Source organism: Sinocyclocheilus grahami, unplaced genomic scaffold, assembly GCF_001515645.1.
Source record: "Sinocyclocheilus grahami isolate Dianchi unplaced genomic scaffold, SAMN03320097.WGS_v1.1 scaffold93.1, whole genome shotgun sequence".
Taxonomy (NCBI): Eukaryota; Metazoa; Chordata; class Actinopteri; order Cypriniformes; family Cyprinidae; genus Sinocyclocheilus; species Sinocyclocheilus grahami.
In genome coordinates, this window is record NW_015505272.1 from 122,379 (window position 1) to 147,101 (window position 24,723).

The 24,723-nt window shown below is 36.0% G+C and overlaps 1 protein-coding gene across 5 annotated transcripts in view; it reads left to right on the plus strand.

Annotated features, from left to right (window-relative positions):
- Positions 1-547: 547 nt before the first annotated feature.
- jak2b (Janus kinase 2b) overlaps positions 548-24,723 on the plus strand; it is a 41,932-nt gene continuing 17,756 nt past the window's right edge. The window contains exons 1-5 of one of the 5 annotated variants that reach the window (XM_016275281.1): positions 548-637; positions 15,525-15,768; positions 17,948-18,071; positions 18,190-18,307; positions 24,082-24,227. In XM_016275281.1, coding sequence (XP_016130767.1) covers positions 15,567-15,768; positions 17,948-18,071; positions 18,190-18,307; positions 24,082-24,227 — 590 coding nt within the window. In that variant the 5' untranslated portion in view covers positions 548-637; positions 15,525-15,566. The other 4 variants (XM_016275276.1, XM_016275278.1, XM_016275280.1 and 1 more) reach the window with 4 other exon arrangements.

Sequence of the window (24,723 nt, forward strand, 5' to 3'; positions counted from 1 at the left end):
TAAAACATCTTTGTTAGCTGGGCGGGCTCTGAATTGTACTTATTATGTCATTGATCATATCTAACAACTTGGTTAAAGAATCATTAACCATTGTTAGTGGCTAAATATTCGATTTTTCCTAAAAGCAAAATACGTTTCCCCATTCTTTCTGAGCTCAAGAATCCAAGTCAGAATCTGCTGTTGATGTATTAATCACATTGTTTTGTGTTTGGGGAGATAGACTGACATTTGGACTGAAAAGTTTGAATAGTCTGAATATGCAGTGAAGCATGTGTATAGCAAACATACTTTGCTTTCACTTCATACCAAACTGAGAGGTCAAACAGAGAGCATCGGTATCAAGGACAAGTTAACCATCCTTACTTTCACTTACTTGCAATTATTTAACCAAGTCACTCAGCCAAAAACATGCATTTCAAAATGACCAAATATAAAATGCACGACTAATCTAAAGGATCAGTGCTGGGAGGGTCTAGAGTTAATAATTGATTGTGATCTGATGAAGGTGATAGCAAAGGGTCAATGAATCACTCTACCGTTACAAACGGGTTGTGTTTTAAAACCTTTACACCTTTCAGGGCGCCATAGGCAGATTTGGGGGAATTATAAGCAAGTCAGCTAAACCTATGCTGTCTAGGTAAGCATGACACTAGGTATTGAGACACTTCCCGCTGAGACTCCGAGTGGCGTGTCAACTGCAGTAAGCACAGGACGCCACCTGCATATGAGACAACAGAGAAACACACAGAGACTGCGTGCTGGAAATTCAAACTCGTATTTATTCACTCTTTTCGAAAGGATAGACAAAGCATCGGTCATTTAAAGACAAACACAGAAGTGGTATGTTAAAGCATGACCTGCTGGTAGTCTTGACTGTCATGTCTGGTAAGTTAGCATGCTCGCTAGCTGTCACTCCACTGGTGATCTTAAGACATGTCGCGTGCTTAACATATCCATCAGGTGGCTTTCTTTAAGAACATATTTCGTCGTCGTATTGAGTTGAGACAGCATGCATAAGTGCGAAGCTCCTGTGCTCATGTTTTGTAAATAAAAGGGACAACAGCAGCACACGCTAACGCGCATCTAGCCGTCTAAACTTGACCCCAAACATCTAAGCGAGCAGTGCTTCAACAAGTCAAATGTTACGATAGCTAACGGGATGTCCGTTAACCCTCGCGTAAGTGACACCGAGCGACGAAATATTTGGAGTAACGTTAAATGCAGAAGCATGGATTAACGGACTGTTTCGCTCGGATATTTGAAGTTTCAAGTGCGTTGATCATCACGCAAGTTGGCTAGCAGTGCTCGCTAGCTCAGCAACCCCAAACAAGCAAGTAAGTATTTCTCTTTACAGTAACGTTATTTGTTTTTATTGTGCAGATGGGCTTGTTGCTTTAAAACACTCGTATTTGTGTATTGCAGCCTGTGAGGCCGTATGTTGATGTTGTAGATTAGATTCAATGTATGCTGTCATGTATAATTCATATTTTCATGTAACTACAGCCAGTTTGCAACACTGGTAGGTAATGTCTGCTCTGATTGTTGATCAATTAACTGAGAGCACGAGTCTGTAACCTGATGGAAATGTCAGCCCCAATCATTTTACTTCTATTCATGCATATATATATATATAGATGTGTGTGTGTGTGTGTATTTATACGGGTGTTTCTTCAGGTATGGGCAACAATTCTGAAAAATAAATAAATAACCCTATCCCCTACCCTGGAAATTAAACCTAACCTTAACCTAACCTCTTAATTTATTCAGCCTTGGAGAAATATGCATCTCAGGAGAACTGTAATTCTTATTTCTGAAAGTCATGAAAAGTGTGTTTTCCGTCACATCATAATTATGGACTGAGTTTAATAACATTTTAAACATTTTGTTTTGTAATAAAATGGCATAAAATACAATATAATATACAATTATTATTTGAATAATTGCGTAGCCAGCATTTTATGTATCCTAAATATAGGCTGTTAAATTATGTTTTTACATTTTTGCAGTATTTTAGTTTGGCTGAAAGTTACACACAGTAAAAAATATTCTGTTCATAAAATGTACAATATGGTTCCATTTGTTATCTGTAGTTAACGTGAACTAATAATGAAAATACTTTAAAAGCATTCATTAATCTTAGTTAATGTTTATTTCAACATTTTGGCCTACTGGTGCATTGTTAAAATCAAAAGTTGTATCTTTTAGTATTGTTAATGGAACTGAGCTGGCATTAACAATAAATAATTGTATTTTTATTAACTAGCATTAACAGAGGTGAATAAATTCTGTAACAAATGCATTGCTTATAATTAATTAACGTTAGTTAATGCATTAACAAATGTTAACTAATGAGACCTTATTGTAAAGTGTTATGGTGATGTGTATCTTGATTTTTCTGAATTTACATCCTTATATTTCATCACTGTACAAACAGTGTTGTCTCTAGGGCTGGCGATATGGGCAAAAATTCATATCACGGTATTTTTTTGGCCGATTTGCGATTATATGGTATATATCTCAGTTTTTTCATTTTTGTATTTGTATTTAAAAAAATCTGTATTTAATATATATATTTCGCTTACCTCCCAATGTTGTCCAACAAAACAATACATATTAAAGGCTATGAAAACAAATAAAGTGAATGTAACCATGTAAGCCTTTATATTATGTGCAAAAAAGGGTTAAAATCACATTTCATTCTAAGATTGTAACATTGCAATCTAAAAACAAAAATAAGACTTTTAAAGCGGAAGTTAAATTCACTAAACTAAAAATGAAAATAAATGAGAACAACAGCACAGAGTTGTGTTAGGCTGTTTTGATTACCCCATTACAGTCACTTTACAATCAGTGCTATCATAAAAATAGACTTACTTGAAGGTTTAAAATTCTACATGTCACATTTATTGTCCAAGTACAAATATTTCAGCGAAATTTATATTTTAGTCAAAATTATTGCGCTCCGATTTAATTGAGCTCTGTCTGTTTGGCGCACATGCGTGCAGCGGCGCTCGTTCACTGAAGTCTGTGAAGTTTAGCGGAGAATCCCAAAGCAGAAGGCTCATGCACTTCTGACAGAAAAATTGAAATATTTCCAATATTCAAAATGTGATTATTTCAGTTTTTCTTTTTTAATAAATCTGCAAAAATGTCAACAATTCTGTGTTTTTCTGTCAATATGGGGTGCTGTGTGTACATTAATGAGGAAAAAAAATTAACTTAAATGATTTTAGCAAATGGCTGCAATATAACAAAGAGTGAAAAATTTAAGGGGGTCTGAATACTTTCCGTACCCACTGTATGTGCAATATTTTAACCGAGCCCTCACTAACTGAGTTTAAAGGGGTGGTTGATTGCGATTTCACTTTTTTTTAATGTTAGTTAGTGTGTAATGTTGCTGTTTGAGCATAAACAATATCTGCAAAGATACGAAGCTGAAAGTTCAATGCAAACGGAGATATCGTCTTTTAAAATTCTGGCGGTTTAATGCCTACAAAAACGGCTGGTAGGGACTACAACGAGTTACTTCCCGGGTTCATGACATCACAATCCCAGATAAACCCCGCCCTCGGGAAAAGGCAGCAAAGGTGGCTATGCCTGCGCTGCTTTAGAGAAGAGGAAGAGAAAACTAGAGGTGCACGTAAAGCAGCCGTTCTCAATACTGTTCCTCGCGTCCCCCTGCTCTGCACATGCTCTGCATCTCTCTCTCTCTCTCTCTCATTCAGCTCAGCTCCAAAAATGAACTGTTACAGTTATACACTTATTTTCACATAGCTATGAGAAGCGTTAAACATGGACGTGCGTGCAGTTGCCATACTGTATTAAAGCTTTAATCAGGATAAAACCGTGTAATAAAAGCTAACATAAGCAGTAGCATTTACAAATAACAGCATATCTAAAAGTATGAGACAACAAAAAACATAGGCCTACTATTAAAAGCCGTGCTTGCACAGGTTCTGCATGATCCTCCTCAATAATATCCTCTGCTTCTCAATCGGGCTCAAACTGATAAGCGATATTAAGGATGCCGTTGTTTACAATACATTCAGAGCACATGCCGCTGAGGTGAGGGGCGGGACATTTATACACGCACTAGAGGAGGTTTAGCCAATCACAACACACTGGTCTAGCTAACCAATCAGAGCCCATCGCCTATTTCTGAGGGTGGGGCTTCTTAAAAACAGGAAAAGATCAGCCCGTTTCTCAGAGAAGGGACAGAGCGGTGTGGAATAAAGGTAAATTATGTGAAAAATAATGAGTTTTTTTTTTTTTAAACGAAGCATTAACACATGTTAGACTGCACCCCATAAACACAACCAAGCCTAGAAAAAAAACAGTGAACCACCCCTTTAATGCCACAGTTATGTTAGAACGCATCTCATTCTTGTTTCTGTGGCAGTGCGTCGGGCTCGTTATGGGGCGCGGCCCGGAGCGCTGTGTGACTGATGTATCCGTTCAATTTAACTTTACTCCAAATATATGAACTTACCTGTTTTAAATACGTTTATATTTAAAGTGTTCGTTTATGTCCAATATTTAGTAGGGATGCGCCGATCCGATATTCATATCGGGTATCGGCTTCGATAGTGCCATTTTTCTCGGATCGGGTATCGGTCAGAGAGAGCCGATCCAAATCAGAGATTTATTTTTATTTTTTTCTCGATTGTGCGAATTATTCTGTGTTACTTCTGAAGCCATACGATAGCTTAATGTGAGCTACATGTGAATATTTAAGTCCTTACATTAAAGTTCGCACAAACTCTTTTCTCCGCTGTGGCTGTCAGTCATTCGTTCAGCCTTTAAACCCTGGTCACGTTCAGTTACAGCAGTCAGCTCGGTAAAGCTCTCTCCAAGATCATTCTCTTCACTGGTATCGGATCGGTATCGGCCAATACCGAACCCTAGGTATCGGAATTGGTATCGGAGGGAAAAAAGGCGGATCGGAGCATCCCTAATATTTAGTGTTAAACTGTTGGTCTTTAAAATAAATCTACTTTTGATTTTCACCGTTGACTGCAGACCTTTTAGACTGATAACTTTCGTGCTCTGAGGCGACAAACTTGTCACAGGACGTGCGGTCCTAATAGCGATGTATGACTGTTGTATCTGAATATATATGAAATAGCTGTTTTAAACATGTTAGTTTATCAGTATGTTTGAAAGTATATTATTTCGATTATTGGTGCTTTCATAGGTTCTCTCGCGCGCGCCTGCGCGGTATAAAACACCACATAGTTATGAAATAGCCTATGATAAGTACAGAGACTCTCTCTTGCCTTTCTCGTCGTCTATCGGCGATCTCACAGGCTGGCGATATGACGATTTGAAAAATGACCATATCGCCCAACACTAAAATGAAACCATAAACTATTTCTTACCAGTTTTTAAAGGCCGTAATATGAAGCTTGTCACATGTTTAGAACAAACTGGATTATGCACTTTCTCCGCACTGTGTCCGCCGCTATATTTTCAGATGCGCTTGTATCAAAACTACTGTATATCGATATAAACGGTATTGCCTCATATCGAATCGCTTATAAAGAAAATATTGATATATCGTACAAACTCGATATAACGTCCAGCCCTAGTTGTCTCCTTGATAAACAAGTACACTAATGTTTGGTGAAACAGCCATAATTTTTTGGAAAACTGATCATTTTTAGACAGTTATATTTCATTTATTGTCTAAGTTCACTTGTTTCAAGCATGTTATGTAATTAATCAAATAATTAAATTATATTTAAACTAGTGTAATTAAAACTAGATAATCGATATCACCATCATTCAGCAAAAAGTTGGTTAATCAGGGTTGGGTATCGTTGGGTATCCGATTCCGATTCTGCTTATCGATTCCTAGTTTGATTCCAATAAGATAAAAAAAAAATCTGATTAAAAAAAAATTAAGTGAAACATTTAGATGTCAAACATACTTATTCTGTCTTTTTACAAAGTTTTCTGTTGCAGCTGAATAACATGAGCACGCAACTTACAGAACACTTAGGCCTTTTACACTTAGGAACTAGGGATGTAACGATTCTCTCAACTCACAATTCGATTTGATTCACGATTTTAAGACAAATTATAAATTAAATGTGTCATTTTATTATTGCTTGGACAAAATGCTGCACGTTTCTTTGTGAAATTGAAATATAACACTATAATAATATACTAATAAAGCACTTGTATATTACGGCTCTTTTGTTGGTTTTGATTGCTTTTATTGTCCTCATTTGTAAGTCGCTTTGGATAAAAGCGTCTGCTAAATAACAAAATTTAAATATAAGCTAATGTAAATGTAAATAACAAAACTAAATTTAAATTTTAAAACAAGCCCCAAATCAAATAAGTAACACAAATACAAAAAATCTCTTCATATAAACAAACTAAGGCTAAGGCTTTGTCTGTGCCTTTTCCGTTTAAAATTTGAGGCAACCACTGCATTTTAATCATGATCCAAACAAAGATGCTGCATACATGAACAGTTTTTAATCTAAATTAGGTTGTATAATTTCGAAATTTTAAGCAAAAACAGAATTTGACTAAAAAATATCTGCATGAAAGCTGAGCTGAACGAGATGCAGATTCACTCTCTGCCAGCAGGTGGCGCTTTAAGCGTTTCCATGGTGTCCGCTGTAAACAAAGCAGTGCTGCACTTATGAACTTTAATATGCATTATACAGAGGCAAGATGAAAAGAAAAAATACCATGTAAACTTTTCTAAAGACAGTAAATTCCCCTCAGACATACATTCATATAAACTCCTACACCTAAATGAATCGCGATTTGTTTAGCATCTCAACCGATTTGAATCGTCACATATTTAAATCGATTTTCAACCGGCTCGCGGTTAATCATTTCATCCCTATTAGGAACATTTGCCTATGTTTTTAACAAAAAATACCACAGCAAAAACAACTAGACTAATACATTTTAAACATTAAATTGTTAAAGACAAGTAAACAGTCAGTAATGAGATAGGAAGAAACAAACAAATCAATTAGCAATAGCGTAAATAAATACAACTGAACAAATTTCAGGTACAGAAATTGAAATCAAAAGTTTAAAAACACTATAGTTTTCTTTTCATAAATATTATATACATTAATTGTCATTAAAGTTATGAACGATATTCAGTCAAGATCAGTGAACGATTTTCTTTTATTCTTTGATTAACATTAATGACAGGCCGCACATGTTTATTAGGCTGCTGTCTCTTTAACACCGAACGCACACGGGCGGATCTAAAATACTTTTTACACGTGCGTTTACTTTCACATTTACATTCACTTAAGACAAAAATGGCTGTGTTTATGGTGATATACTGACATATTTTTGTGCATATTGGTTGGTAAATGTGAAAGAGAAGCACGTTTAGGCTCAGAACAAATCTTCTTCAGTGAAAATGCATGGAACAGTTCGAGAACAGACGCAGGCCGGGAACCCACCCCGGGACTGCTTTTTTTCTGTGCTCGAAAAGCAAACAGTGCTCAAGTTCTTTCCCTTCCTGCACGTCAATCTTTTAAAATCACATTAAAATGCGAACGCAGGAATCGTTAAGTGGAATCGAAATGCACGCGTCTTATCGAGTACCCGGTTCTTCGAAATTCGGAACCGGTTCTCGATACCCAACCCTATTAAACACAGAACTTTGACATTTTTTTTTGTATTGCAAGTTTTCAGAAATTGTTTAAATATGCAAATGAGGCATTTTCTAATTAAATATGCACTAACTTGTAAATAATTTTATATTTCATGTCACCATTTTAATCATTATCAATAAAATACACAAATAATATTTAGGCTGTGTTTCTGATTAAATAAAGCAGTAATTGAGGCCATAAAATCATGAGTATGTTTTGATTTAAGTTGTACTCACACAAGGCACGGTTGCCTTGAACCGAGCCCGAGCGCGATTATCCCCCCTCCCCACTCCCCCGCTGGCCTGCACTCACACTTGCATTAAACATTCCGGGCTGGAGCACGCTTGCGTCATGTATGAGATAATGGAGAAAACAACTTTCGCTAATATTCTGCCGAATAATTAATAATAATTAATTTATAATTCATGCCGTGCATTGATTTTCACTTGAATGTATCAGAAAATGATTACGGAGGCAGCTGAAGTTAATGAAATAATTTGCAGCTTTACTCACAAACTACATTTCCTGCTCATCAATAACATAAGAACCAGAGCCATTATAAACCTAAATATACTTGATTAAATTAAATTAATTGAAAAGTGTAGTGTAGTAATAGTATATGTTTGCGATCGTAATGATGACAATGATGTCGTAACTGTTCCGTGCTCCGGCGCAGTTAGCGCTCACACTGCATGCGTACCGCGCCCGAGCCCAACCGAACCGTGCCCTGGCCCACCTCTTCCAACCGGGCCAGGGCCGGCTAAACGCACCGCGCCCGAGCACAGCACAGAGCGCTCACACTAGTCAAACGAACCGGGCTTTGGGGGTCAAACGCGCTCGGGCACGGTTCAAAACGCCTAGTGTGAGTACACCCTAAGGTCAGAAGCTATAGCTTACATAAACAAAAAAATCACAAACATGACATTTAAATTTAAATAATTGTGTATATATACCTACTGATTTATTCATTAATGTGTAATATGTTATATTTTTTAAACAAATTATGAGCTCTAAAAGATTTTAGAAGTTTTATAACTCTTTTGCTTTAGAACATTTACAAATGTTAAATCATAAAATAAAATGTTAAGGTTACCCCCACTCCCCCGCTGGCCTGCACTCACACTTGCATTAAACATTCCGGGCTGGAGCACGCTTGCGTCATGTATGAGATAATGGAGAAAACAACTTTCGCTAATATTCTGCCGAATAATTAATAATAATTAATTTATAATTCATGCCGTGCATTGATTTTCACTTGAATGTATCAGAAAATGATTACGGAGGCAGCTGAAGTTAATGAAATAATTTGCAGCTTTACTCACAAACTACATTTCCTGCTCATCAATAACATAAGAACCAGAGCCATTATAAACCTAAATATACTTGATTAAATTAAATTAATTGAAAAGTGTAGTGTAGTAATAGTATATGTTTGCGATCGTAATGATGACAATGATGTCGTAACTGTTCCGTGCTCCGGCGCAGTTAGCGCTCACACTGCATGCGTACCGCGCCCGAGCCCAACCGAACCGTGCCCTGGCCCACCTCTTCCAACCGGGCCAGGGCCGGCTAAACGCACCGCGCCCGAGCACAGCACAGAGCGCTCACACTAGTCAAACGAACCGGGCTTTGGGGGTCAAACGCGCTCGGGCACGGTTCAAAATGCCTAGTGTGAGTACACCCTAAGGTCAGAAGCTATAGCTTACATAAACAAAAAAATCACAAACATGACATTTAAATTTAAATAATTGTGTATATATACCTACTGATTTATTCATTAATGTGTAATATGTTATATTTTTTAAACAAATTATGAGCTCTAAAAGATTTTAGAAGTTTTATAACTCTTTTGCTTTAGAACATTTACAAATGTTAAATCATAAAATAAAATGTTAAGGTTACCACTTACCACCATCTTTCTGAAAAAAAGGCAGTGATTAATATATAGTTTATTTATAGTTATTTTCACATTTTCAATGTACTGTCATTATAAAATAACTTTATTATTGTTTATTTAATTCTAACAAATAAGTTCCTTTAATAATTTTTTTAATTATTAAAAAATAATTATATATCTACATCGGCTATCGGCCAAAATGAGTTGAAAATGATCGGATATCTGCAAAAATCCAATGTTGTGTATCCCTAAATATCATCTAAATAATATTGAGAGTTAAAGGTTTTTGCAGAGGTTTATACGGATTCACTATTCAGGCACATCCCTACTTCCCACAATAACAAAAGATCAATAATTAATATAATATTTTTCCAAAGACTTGCCCTCACTGAAAATGGGGCAGGATGTATTTGTTTTTCCTCCTAAATTTCTCATGTTGTTGTTATTATTATTATAATATTAACTAGAAAATCGATTTTTTTAATTTGTGAATGATGTGAATCACTAGAAGACTGAATCACGATTCATATGTGAATCGATTATTTCCCCCACCCCTAGTCTTAAAGTGACAGCAGCCTGATATTCCTGCTGCTGTCTGTGCCATTAATGTTAATCAAATAACAGAAGAAAAAGTAATTCACTTGCTGATCTTGGCTGAATAATTTTTGTAACTTTACTAAGGATTGTTCTATATTTTATATATAAAACGAAAACTATGCAGTGTTATGTTTCATTAAATTAGATTTCAATTTCTGTACCTCAACTTTGATCAGTTATATTTATTTGTGCAATTGCTAATTTATTTGTGTTTTCTTATTTTATTGCTGTTTACTTGTCTTTACTAATCTATAAATTAGTCTAGTTCCTTCATTTAAGTGTTCTTTATACTGCTAATTTTTGTTCTGTAGGCTGCTGATTTTTTTTTTTTTCATTTTATTTGGCTAATATTCTGCCGAATAATTAATTTATAATTCATGCCGTGCATTGATTTTCACTTGAATGTATCAGAAAATGATTACGGAGGCAGCTGAAGTTAATGAAATAATTTGCAGCTTTACTTACAAACTACATTTCCTGCTCATCAATAACATAAGAACCAGAGCCATTATAAACCTAAATATACTTGATTAAATTAAATTAATTGAAAAGTGTAGTGTAGTAATAGTATATGTTTGCGATCGTAATGATGACAATGATGTCGTAACTGTTCCGTGCTCCGGCGCAGTTAGCGCTCACACTGCATGCGTACCGCGCCCGAGCCCAACCGAACCGTGCCCTGGCCCACCTCTTCCAACCGGGCCAGGGCCGGCTAAACGCACCGCGCCCGAGCACAGCACAGAGCGCTCACACTAGTCAAACGAACCGGGCTTTGGGGGTCAAACGCGCTCGGGCACGGTTCAAAATGCCTAGTGTGAGTACACCCTAAGGTCAGAAGCTATAGCTTACATAAACAAAAAAATCACAAACATGACATTTAAATTAAATAATTGTATATATACCTACTGATTTATTCATTAATGTGTAATATGTTATATTTTTTAAACAAATTATGAGCTCTAAAAGATTTTAGAAGTTTTATAACTCTTTTGTGGTGCAGGTTAAAGTCAATGTCTGTCTGTGATTTTGGCCAAAAACTCTGCATTCAGAATCTGGTCAGTCAGTCAAGGCCTGATTGTAAAACTATAGGCTTTAACTGTTAAAGCACAGCTGTCAGTTTAGTCGTAGTCACTTTTTTTTTTTTCTTTCTTGGAGGAAATTTCATAATCTTCTGATGGCCTTTGTGTCCAGTTTTATTTTATGTTGCCATAGCAAACAGCAGCAATGATGACGGTCCCAGCACTGATATTATTGCACTTCCTCAAGACTTAGTTCCTCTTGTGCTTTATGTGGTATTTGGTCATGGCACTAGCTATCTAAAATCATCTGCCTGAGCCGGTAAACATTTTTCAAAAGCTTAATATGGTTTTGAACTGTAAGAACAAACGTAGCTAAACTTTGAATTTTTGCCTGTTTTGATATTAAGTTTGTCTTTATGGCAGTGGCTGTTGTGTTGCAGTATTTATCCACAAAATGCAGGTAACAGACCCTAGTTTGCTGATCAGACGAACAACATAATATTACTGCTGAATTAATAATATTGATTAATCAATATTCATTTTTCGTTAAAAAATTCCCAAGAATTTATCTTCTAGTCTATGCTATTTTCAGTTATAGAACTAATCATTATTTGTAGCACACTTCTCATTCACAATAATAATCCACATAATCTTTGTGCTTTGTTACATTTGACATGAAGTCTATTGCAACTGCAAAGATAAATGCAGTTTTGAGGCATTTTAATGTGGCTTGACAGATTTTCTGCCTCATGAACCAATCATCTCTTCTTCTTCGCTACTTGTTTTAGAATTAAATAATAAAAATAACAGGCATGATTAAACTGAAATAACTTGGTTAGTGTTCATATCAAATACATTTGGTTAATTATTTGGCTATTAAAAAACTATTTTTGGTTAATGAACCAAAAAATGAACATGAAACGTGAATTTCTTTAAATATCACTTGGAAAAATCAACAACCATGGCTGCCAGCAGCCAATCAATTTTCAGCTTTTATCTAACTGTAAGGGCCTGTTTACTCCAGGTCATTTCATGTGTTTTCGCTTATCGGATATCTATCATATTTGTTAAAACTTTTCCATTTAAACTTGGCCACATACATGTGTCATCTCAAAACGGATATAAATCCGATCTTCGATTCCCACGCTATATTTACATTTAACGGAGTTCACGTCAACGAAATCAAAAGATAAGCGCTGCATTTTATTAATTATCAGCTCATTTCAAGATCAAAGACCGCAACAGGAGAGAGCACGGCATCAGCACTGGAAAGACAGGTTAGTCTCACTACTTTTAATGAAGATGAATGTGTGTTGACCGTCTTGTCTTACTTTCAGTTTCATTCGCGGCAGTTTGCGTGTCGGCTTGCTGAAGAGATGCTCAGCTACTCGTCCACAGCAATGCGTGTTGCATTAGCACAGTCATATCTGACTATAATGTCATATAGCCTATAACGCTCTCACACGTTCATTATTTTAACATTTTGGGAGGAATAAAATTTACATATGTGGTTTCAACAACCAAATGCATTTACACTTGTCCAGTTTCATCTGGAATGCAGCCCAGACCACCTTCTGAAGTTTATATCCGTCTCGAATGTGTTTCGTCGGGCATTTACACCTGGCATTTTCACGATCGGATGTCTATCCGATTAGACAAAACACATGAAGTGACCAGGTGTAAACAGCCCCTAAATGACAGATGAGAGATGTAACACTTATGTTGACACTAGAGATAGCATCCATTTAGGTCTGATAATATTTGCAGCAATTTGAATGACTGAACGTTTTCTGGATTCCTTTGTGAAATCAGTTGTCAATTTTGAAACGATCATTAGGGCTCCACAATTAATCAAACTTAAATCGCAAAGGCAATAAATCGCGATTAGACAGAAGCTGCGATTGTCATGCGTATCTTTCAGTGAAGCACGGTTCTGTGATCCGCAGTAAATCTCCATTCAAAGGCCAGAGGGCGCTTGCGCTGAAACTCCAAATACGTCTCGCAGAAGAAACCCAGGAAATGCCTATTGCTGCAGCTGAATAAACAGAAGATTTAACTGCTTTGATTAATTCAACGTGACTAATAAACAGGTCTACGACAATATATGGTTTATCTGAGTTTGTTTTAATATAATAAAGTATATAATAATGCAATGCTAATCGACATAGCCTTTATCACTGCTTAGAATACTATGAAATATGTTGCGTGCCTTATTCTGTTTAAGAAGCCACATCATCTCACAGAAGGATTTATCTCAAACACTCGACTGATGTTATGAAGAGAGTTTGGAGTAAAAACATGGTATTAAATGCGGTGTTTGCACTTGCTTTCAGATGGAGTAGCATTTACTACACAGAGCCATAGTTCACTGACAACCTATGCAAACAGCTTTCATAATCGCAGAACAATTTCTTCGATTTCATAATTGCGCGGTTAAATCGTTTGCGATTATGAACGCGATTTTGCGTAGCTTGTCAGTGAACTATGGCTCTGTGTAGTAAATGCTACTCCATCTGAAAGCACGTGATGGAGATTTACTACTGATTACAGAACTGGCTTTACTGACAAGATGCACATCGTGCAGCCCTAACGATCATGTATTTTTTTTTGCGCTGTTTCCTCAAATCCTAGATCACAGAATCAGTGGAGATTTAAAACTGTCGACTTCACAGTACGAACAGCCAATATTTGGCAGTTGCATCACCTAATTGTCTCCATGAGCTATTTGTGTCTAGACCCCAATAATCACTGCCTGTAGCTATAATTTATGTGGCTTTTTGTTTGTTTCTTGCATTTTTAGTTGTATTAAATGTTGTATCGGATTGACTGTACTGAGGATTGACCGTACTGAGGACTGTGTTTCCTTTAATGGAGAAGAGTTTGTAATATCAGACAGTGGCAGAGGTTTATGGGCAAACTACAGAGGTGCATGACTTGACCAATGTCAAATGACTCATTCACTTGAAACACTGAAGCCCTGAAATGAAATAAAAAGCATGACGCAGGGCGTTGCAATTGGTTATATATCAAGTAAACGGTGTAAGCTTGTATGTATTGTTCATCACTCTAATGAAGATCCAGTGTTGTATTCTTCATACGCAGACAGGCAAAATTGTTTTGCTCTTTTGATTCATCTGCGGCTGTGTTCACACGGTCAGTGTTTTGACAAATTTACTACATGAATGACTCTCAGATGGTTTGGTATGTATAGCAAACACAAGTGGAACGGATCTCTTCTCTAGTCTGTAAGAAATACCAAAGTGACATTTTGTGTGACATAAAACTCAAATAGATGTGGGTGTTCACCCAGGGCACATTTATGTGTTCAAAAAGAGTGGAGCCAGAGATGTCTGTCTGACCAATTGACCCTTCGCAAAGACCCGACCCCTTTAGTTACTGTTGCTATGTCTGACAAGCCATGCTGTTTTCATGCCACACATCATGTTCTCACACAGTGAAAAATACATCGCAGAGCAAAAGGAAACTGACAAAGTGCCAACAGACAAGACAGAGCAGGTTGCTTTTGGTATGAAACAAATTCTCAGATTTCAATTTTTGTCTTTATTTTTTTTCAAGAATGTCAAACAATACAATTTTGTGGCTCTGTAATGTGTCGTGACAGAAACTTTAGTGCTTCAGTTCAAGCAGCATGTGAATCGATCATCTCTTTGTCTTAATAGTTAGAGCACAAAATAAACATGAATGATCAGAAGGTATCTTGTTTCAACTGCAGAAAGATCAATACACACCATTTTTCAACTTTTCAAGTCCACCGATGTTAATCTACTCTCCTGCCTAGTTTGTTTGTCAAACAAAATGGCTGATTCGGTATTATGACTGGTCAAGTCTCCTGTCAATCAAACTTCTGGCGAAGGGTGAATTAAAAAAAAAAACACATTAAATAGTGAATGAGAATGTGTCCAGTGAGAACGGCCACCTGATGTACAGATCATTTCTTAATTCTCATTTCTTAAATTATAAATGATCATTGGTGGTAATTCCACTTTTTTCCCAATTATTGCCTTGTTTTGTTTTGTGTTTGGTTTGTTTTTTTGTTTGTTTCTTGCTGTGGTTCGTAAGCTTTTTATTTACGTCATTTCAAGGCTTTAAAATCTGTTGGTAGATGTGCTAAAATTAATTGCTTCTAAAGTCCTCAAGTCTTTGGATGTGAAGTTTGAAGGTGAAATTTGCATTAGCACTGATGCTCAAGTTTTCTACATTCACTTGAAGGAGGAGCTTAATGATTTGTTCAGTTCCCTGTATTGGTTTTGCTCAACAAAATATATCAAGCAAATATGTTCTGCTTTATTAGTAACCATCCAATCATCTGCTGGTAATCTGACTGTTCTTTCTCCACATGTCCACCACCAGGTGAATGTTGCTCTTTTGCCTCTCATCGCTTGTGTCTCTGTGATGGACATGGAGACAGCTGTCTGTGAGCCGCTTTACCAGAACGGTGATGCCCACCATGAGGAGCTTTGCCCAAAGCAGCCCACCGTTCTCAGGATCCACCTCTACCACAGCAGCCGTAGTGACACTAACTGCACCCCTCTCTGCTACCCGCCAGGAGAATATGTCACCGAGCAGCTCATCGTCAACGCTGCCAAGGAGTGTGGTCAGTCATGCCCATCATATAGAAAAGAAGTGATAAATGTATTTTGAGTTCAAAAAGTAGATGTGAATTATATATTCTGATAAAGAATAACACGTTCAACACAGTAAGCATTGTGTTCTGCCCAGATGCAATGTGATAAATCCCTTCCATGGAGTTTTTGTTCAAATGAAACATGGGTCTGTGACCAACATCTCACAACATGACATTTTATCGGTTGCTTGGGATCTGTATTTGTTATCTGTATTTCTGTACACGTTGCGCATGGTTAGGACACGTGTTAAAGTGATTTTCCATTAAAAAAAAGGAGGGGGGAGGGTTCAAGCCTGACATTATTTTCTTAATACCCGTATATACAAATTGTTTATTCATAACACAGTGTCTTCATTTTTTTTATTTATTGTACTTACTGAGATTATTGTGTAAACAGTCCGTTATTAGGTACATGTTGTGGACTCTCACATCAATCTGGTGCAGTATTGATGGCTTATATATATATATGTATATATATATATATAAGATCCTGTCAGTCCACCTGTGTTTACTGTTTAATAAAGATAAACATCAGCCCAGGAGCCATTAGCTCATCCCCAGCAGGGTATTGGTGACAGACATGTGATGGTATTTCAAGATGTCTTTTTTATTTTTTATTTTTTCAGCAGACTTCCTTTATATCATTTCATCTGCTAAACGTGATGCTGGTATTAAAATAATCTTTAAGGGCTAGTAAATGCATATGTGATAGATATCATTCATCCCGAGGAAATTTATAGAAACAACTTAATTTGTCTATGCACTTTTATTTTTGCATCCAGACTTGTTGGGTTGTTATGTCATATCGTCCTATAGTCAGCTTGTGAGATCGCCGATACACGATATTATTGTGCAAATTTATTTAATTATTTATTTACTTAGTTTCATTGCTGGAAAGTGAACCAACTCCAGCATAAAGCTAAAAGAAGCCTAATGTTTTTAATATGACTGAATTTGTATTTAACATGATAACATTTAAAAGAAACATTGTAAGTTACTAATCATAAGGCTTACATTCCCCCGTTATTCAAAAAGCAGCTACAGAAAATGAGCAAAGAACATTTACAACGTTACCAAAAAGTACATCATAACAGACGTCAGTCTAGCACAAGTATTTGCACTTTAAATACACTCCCGTTATAATCAGTGAAGCTGTCTACACTATGATGAATAAATCTCTTATACTTGCATCGCACATACATCACCTTGTTGTTTATGATGAGAAATCGCAAGGCAGAATTCAATCAGCGTGCGCTGAATTACAAAACTCCACTGTTTCAGCGATGACTCATCTGAACGCAGCTGATTGGCCATTGCATTCATAAACAAAATCGTGTGTGATTGGTTAGATTGCGCAACACTGTAAAAACGTGGAAAAAGAAGTATGATGGAACAAATAAGTCCTTATATTAATTAGATAGGATTACTAGCCTGATGATGATGATAATAATATTAATAATAATAATTGTCTTACTATCCTCAGAGGCATCAGCCACAGGCGATATCTCTGACTATCGTCAATACATGATATTATTGTCTATCGGCACAATCCTAATCCACACATAAATGCTTTTTTGCATCTGGCAAATAGTGTGTATGGATATTTTTGTCATTTATGTAATGATCAAAATATCAGGTATTAATTACATTAAATGATTAATTAAACGTAAAGGCCTGTTCACACTTCGTGCATGGGAATTTTCAGAGTTTTAGCAATAAGATTTTTTAAGTGTGTGTGTGTATAGTTCAAACGTTTGGAATCGTTTTGGTTTTTTTTTTTTTATGCTTTTCAATGAAGTCTCTTATGGATGCATTTCTGTGATTAAATCACAGTAAAAATGTATATTGTGAAATATTATTACAATTTAAAATAACTGTTTTCTATTTGAATATGTTTAACAATATTTTATGTCATTTATTTCTATGATTTGTGATGAACCATTCTAATAATATTCTAATAAGGAGAATTCTATTCTAATACTGAACTAATTAACGTCACAAATTGACTAGTTGGCTGTAGCACCGCTGCTCAGTTAGCTGACCATCATTACCCATCCCTAGTTTACATGTGGAGGCTTTTCTAACTTTACACTGGGTATCTATCTTCTCTCATTAGCACCTGTTCTTTATGCTGATGTGTTTCTCACAGGAGTGTCTCCAGTCTACTGCAGCCTGTTTGGGCTGTACAAAGAAGATGAAAGTGTCTGGTTATCACCCAATCATGTTCTCAATTTAGACGAAACAGCCAATGAGAGTTTGTTATTCAGAATTAGGTAACACATAGCTCCATCTCTCACTTAATTAAACTGAATTATATTATTTTATGGCTTTTGTCTCTTCCATCTCATTTCTTTCGTGCTGCGATTTAGTGACTGTGATATTTTCTATCAGGTACTATTTTCCCGGCTGGTACAGTTGTGGGGTGTCCCGAGCGTACCGCTATGGAGTAACTAAAGGATCTGAGAGTCCTGTCCTGGATGACTATGCTATGTCTTACCTCTTTGCTCAGGTGAGGCTTCCCCACATCAGCTTTGTAATAAAGAAATTACCTTTAATTGTGAATTAAGTGTTGTTCGTGCTGTCAGTGGATACTGAATTACAATTACGCTTCACTTGGCTTGAAATCTGAGCATATCTTGCATAATTGAGCCCATCCATATATAATTTAATTGCAGTTTGGCCTAGTTTATCTTCTCAGAGAACAGACAGTCTTGGTTTCGGATTTTAGAGTGTGTAAATGTGAATTACTCTAGTGTATATCTGCACAGATAAAGGCCCCTATTTACTAAACAAATGATAAATAAAGGAAACTCACGCTGACTGCTCTCTGACTCTACTGAGTGGGCTTGTTTTGTGGCGCCTGTTCGTCTTCCACCAACAGTCTGGTATGCGATGACTGTCACTGTGGGGAACGTGATTGATCTTTTTTTAATAAATATATATATATATATATATATATATATGTACATACATACATAACTAGGGATGCAACGATACCATTTTTTCAAAACCGATCCGATACCAGAAATTCTGAGTATCGGCCAATTCCGATCCGATCCGATACCAGCACAGTTTTTTTTTTTTTTTTAAATCAACACAATCTGCTACTTCATTTTAATGAAAAATAACAAATGAAAAAATAGATCATCATAATCTATGACAAAAAATACTATTATAAACTAGGTTAGTGGATAATTCAGCAGCAAAAGTTATTCTAAAAACATGGGCGCACAATAATTTTCTAAAAACATTAAACTGAACTATACATTTAGGGAAACAACATTATTTAGTGGGGAACAAATAAAAGATAATAAGTGTAGGACTGAATCTGGTAAAATGTTACACATTGCTCTTTGTATTGTTGTAAAATACATTCATGAAAAACAAGTAGCCTATATATATATATATTACAACATATGATAGATAAAACGGAACAAAAAAGGCCCAGCGCTCCGCATAGAAAAGTGAAGAGATATTGCTGCGTAGTGTATTATATCGGTGTGATATTTTATTGAGCCTTTTCTTTTAACAGTTTTAAATCTCAGATATTGTGCGCTTTTGAAGAGAGTTTCATCGTTTTGACTGTAGTAACCGAACGCGACAAGCAGTTTGAATGCTGAATGGAGGATGACAGAGACACAGCGGGGAGAAGAGTTTAGTGAACTTGACTTAAATATTAATCTATACTTCACATTAAACTATGGAACGGCTTAAGAACAATTAATATATAGTGCACGAAAACTCTATGGTGCTTTATAATGTTTTTGTGCCTTTCGTGGGGCTTAACAATAACACAGCATAGTATACGCACAATATCGGATTTGGATCGGTCTCGTCTAACCGATACCCAATCCGCCAGAAAATGGCAGTATCAGAGCCGTTACTGATACTGAGTATCGGCTCGATGCATTCCTATATATAACTATTATATTGTCTCTTAAGTGTCACTCTCGCAAGCACAAATTACAGATAATTCAATGTTTTACATTGTCTGAAGAACATGTTTGAAATGAATGAACATCATTTTTGTAATGGAGAAGGTCACTTATGCTTTGAGATTAAAGTCTCATTTGTTTTCACTACTATGGGGAGATTGGATTTAGTATATATCCCCTATACATTTAGATTGTTTAGCTTAATGCAGACATTCCATTGGGGGTGGGTTAAAATGTTTTAATTAATTAATTAGTTTATGCATTTAGCAGACGCTTTTATCCAAAGCAACTTACAGTGCATTCAGGCTATACATTTTTTACCAGTATGTGTGTTCCCTGGGAATTGAACCCATGACCTTTTGCGCTGCTAACGCAATGCTCTACCACTGAGCCACAGGAACACTTACACTTTATTTGTGTTTTAGTTGTGGGTTTGTTTGCTGATGGTTATTTCTTCTGTAATTTTACGTGCGCGAGCTGATAAGCAAAGCACGTTGAGTGGATTGAGCATGTGGCGGAGCACATGCGCGAGCTTGTCGAGTTAATATCCCCTTCTCACAGACATCACTGGAAAGTTTGTAGTTTGGTCGAATATGTCAAAAACAAGTAAGTAAAACAATGCACAAGTTACGTTTCTTAACGGTAGGGAGAGAGAGAGAGAGCGCGCACACTTCTGTTGCGTGATCTTTGATGTTCGCTGACTTAGCACATGCATCATTTAACTAAATCTTAAATATAAAACAACATTTATAGGGGCATTCACTATAATAGCTTAATAATCTTAGTCGCATTTTAGTCATTTGAGTCGTTCATAGTTTGTCGACAAAAAGTCATCGCATTTTTGTCAACTTTAGTCATAACTTTGTCAAACTGCAGTTACCAACATTTATTTTGGTAGCTGTTTTATAAGTAGTCTTCAAACAAAAATAGTCATTAATTATCTCTTTAGACCAAATCAATTAAGCTTATGAGAAATTTGAATCAAGGATTGAATTTGGAAAAACTTGAATAAATGATGACAATTTTCATTTTTATAATATATATAATTTATAATTTTTGGAAAAGAAGCAGAATAAGACAATAAGACATACGAAAGAGATACAAATTAAACTAATTTTTCAGATACAGTAGGTTTACTTAAGATATTTATTTAACATCTTTTGTTGGTTAACATTAATGACAAAGATAGGTACTTAATTAGGAATGCTGTCCCTTTAAGACGGAAGGCATGCATGTAATACTGACACGCGTTCAGTTTTCACCCACCTGTTTACGTTCACTTAATCCATAACTGACTGTATTTACGTGAGATACTCTACACGATAGACATTTGGACTGCTGTGTGTGTATTTGAGCACTGAGAACTGATTGCGCACTGTTTATGAGAACTGAAGAAGTGGAGCGTGCGAGAGAGAGAGCACTTCTCGACAACGAATTGTGACTTCCGGGAAAAACGGGACGTCTGGTCACCTTATCCCTACCCCTTCAGGTGCTGAGGCCATTGTTTCAGATCGCTAGTTTGCATTTTGTTAGCCTATCCATCCACTGCAGCTGCCATACTGAGACTAGATATGCAAACGCCCCTTATCCGATTGCAATCCAATGACAGGGACGCACATTTTGAAGGACAAGACAGTAGCCTATAGGATGTATTTTGAATGTCCGGTAGTCCTCAAATAACATTATAGTCCTGTCTTGTTAACGAAAACGTGGCATAAATTCGTCAAAGTTTTTATCATCAGATATTAGTTTTAGCTGGTCAACATCTCGATTTTCGCTAACGAATATTTTTCGTCGTCGTCTTCGTTGACGAAATTAACACTGATCCCTATTTGTTTTTGTTTTTGTAAGTGTGTCACACTGGAATTTTAAGTAATTCCCGCTACATATATGTATATATAGATTGCTGGTTAAATAAAAAATAGAATTTAATTAAAGATAGTAAGAAAGCAATAAAATCGCAGCCACAATGAACCACAATGCTGGATATTAAAATTTGTGTCTACTGTGTCTAAATACAATATTAAAAGTCAAAATAAAACACTAAAATCTGAAATTGTTTTAAATGTAAAATAAAATAATGAAATATTAAATTATTAATACAGTTATTAAATTATTAGTGCTATAAGTGAGTGTTAGCAAGGTAATGTAAATATAAAAGTAGAGGAATGGGCCGCACAATTAAACAGTCCAGTGTTGACCAATAATAATAAGTAAAAAAAATCTCTAATATTGGCCAGTAACCAGTATGGTACCGATATATATCTAGCATGCTTTGCTAAAATGTTTTGCATAGTCATAGCCCAAAGATATGTCCTTATCTTTTCTTTACCGAGAAATATCCTTGAATGTAGGTTACTATCACTGTGGCCCATTTTATTCAGTGACCAAAAAACTCATTATAGGGGAAGCCGTGTTTCAGCGGAAGTCAGATGACCGTCATGTTGAGGCCATCCAGGGAGAGATCAGGCTTATGGTGGTTTAAAATTAAGCTGTGATGTGTTTGGAGGTGAACTCTATCTGACCCCATTGGATTACATGGGTTAATGTCCTGTAAATGTGCAAGTCTGACACAGACAGGAGTCATTTTTAAACAGGTTGTTGAGGCAGCAGCTTTGCAGTGTCATCTTGTGTACATTTGTCAGTCAGTCTGCGGCTGCTCTGTTCGTGGTTGATGCTTTCAGTGTATGTTTGCTTTTAGTTCTGATGTGGTTTTCTATGGAACACTCCTATTAATGCACATGAGTGTTGTAGTTAGTAGTTTACAATAAAAACAGTATTGTGTTTGTTTACTGATGCTTGTTTGACATAACATGTTTAATAAATGGTGTTTTTGGTGTATAACCACTAAGCCATAGTGAATAAGTGTTTTAAACTTAACATAAACTTAACAATGCTTAATATCATTAACCCAGGGTCGTTTTTAGATCTAGATCATTATACCTGCTAGGCCAATTAATTCTCTGGTAATTAACATTTTGAGAATTGGTTACAGAAAATGTGCCAGATTGGCCAACTACTAGTAGTCAACATTCAGCCTATAGACAGCCCTGTAAATTGATAGTGGACATGTTCTGTTTTCAAATATTTTGTAATTTTTCAATAAAAATTTGTAAACATCTATCAATCATCTATGTAGGCCTAATTGTTTTATTTATATAAACCACAAATATCAGTTTGTGAATTAAAAAAAAAATCTTTTAACATTTTTAAACCTGGGGTTTGTTATATATAATCTGTTTATTAGTCTGTATATTTACAGACTAGTATAGTAGTTAATTAGATAATTTTGAATGTTTTTATTTTTATTCAGCAAGGACACTCTAATTCAATGGTTCTCAAACGTTTTACAGCGGCGTACCCCCTGGGGCATTTAACATTCTTCTGCATACCCCCTCTCTTCTACGTAGACCGCAGTCACACCTTTTCTATTAAAGGACAATATCTGCCCCCTTAAATTGATTTACAGGTGCATTTTTTTACCTTTTTATAGAGGGAAATATTTTCTATCCTTATTAATTGTATGTCATGTTTTATGTCATATTCTTAACATTCCATTAAGTGTATTATTAATATAATAAATAAAGCAAGAAATTATGGCAAATCGAAGTGATATTGTAGATTTAAAAATAAAACCGCCAATTACCAATAGGTGGGGGCAAGTCGCTGTCTTAATGAGCCAGGCATCGCGTCATTCATTCATTCATTCATTCCGTAACAAAGCAAAATGCTGTAGTTATGAATGGGTTATTAATCACTGACTCTCCAAATCATTCAAAGAAGATTCGTTCACTAATGAAACACCCCTGTATGTTGCTTGGAGACGCACACCAGATGATAGCCTACGGATTTCGTTGGAACTATTATTTCGTTGCAAAATAGAACAAACATGACAATATTCTGTTTAACATGTAGGCTACATTTAAAATGTAAAATGTTCACTTAATATGACCTTTTTTTGTTGAACTGTTGTAAAAATGAATGGCACATTGCCATCGTTTGGATATTCAGGGACATTTGCATTCTTGCTCGTATCTTAAACATGAAAACAATAACACGCACAGAGTGTGTCTGTATCGAAGAGAGTTTAAATCAATCTCAGTCTGTGTCAATATTTGCAAATATTTGCATGAGGACTGGAATTGAAAACGATCGTACTATAAAATTATGAGACAAAGGTAACTAAAATGAGGCTAACTCAGGGTTAAACATGACCTTAACTGTTTAAACCTTGTGCCCACAGTTACTACCATGTCATTTAACTCTCCCTCTCGCTGATTTTCACACATTTTTTACATTTTTATAGACAGTCACACAGATATGGGTTTTTCTTCTGTGTTATATGCAGTGGAGGAGTGACTTTGTAAACGGCTGGGTGAAGTTATCCAGTGCCCATGAGGTTCAGGAGGAGTGCCTTGGCATGGCTGTGCTGGACATGATGAGGATTGCCAAAGAGAAGCAGTGCTCCCCACTGGACATCTATAATGATATTAGGTACTAGTAATGCGATGACCTTCTTAATATTTAAGCTTGTCAGTGCCACTTATCTGCTGTGAAAAGCTATGGACACATTTGCCTTTTTTCCAAACATTTCTGATTCCTAATCCATTATAGACACAACCTAAATAATTCATAATATTCAGCATTTTGGTGTAAGACTTTAGATTAAATGGTCATTAAAGAGATAGTTCACCTAAAAATGAAAATTCAGTCAGTTTCTTTCTTCTGTTGAGCACAAAAACAAGATATTTTTACCACCAAACATTTGACGGTAGCCACTGACTTCCATAGTATTTTTATACTATGGAAGTCAATGGCTACTGTCAACTGTTACCAGCATTCTTCAAAATGTCTTTTTTTTGTGTGTGTGTTCAACAGAAGAAAGAAATTCATACAGGTCTGGAACAACTTCAGGGTGAGTAAGCGATGACAGAATTTTCACTTTTGGGTGAACGTTCCCTTTAATATCTTGAGAAACATTCGGTCAGTT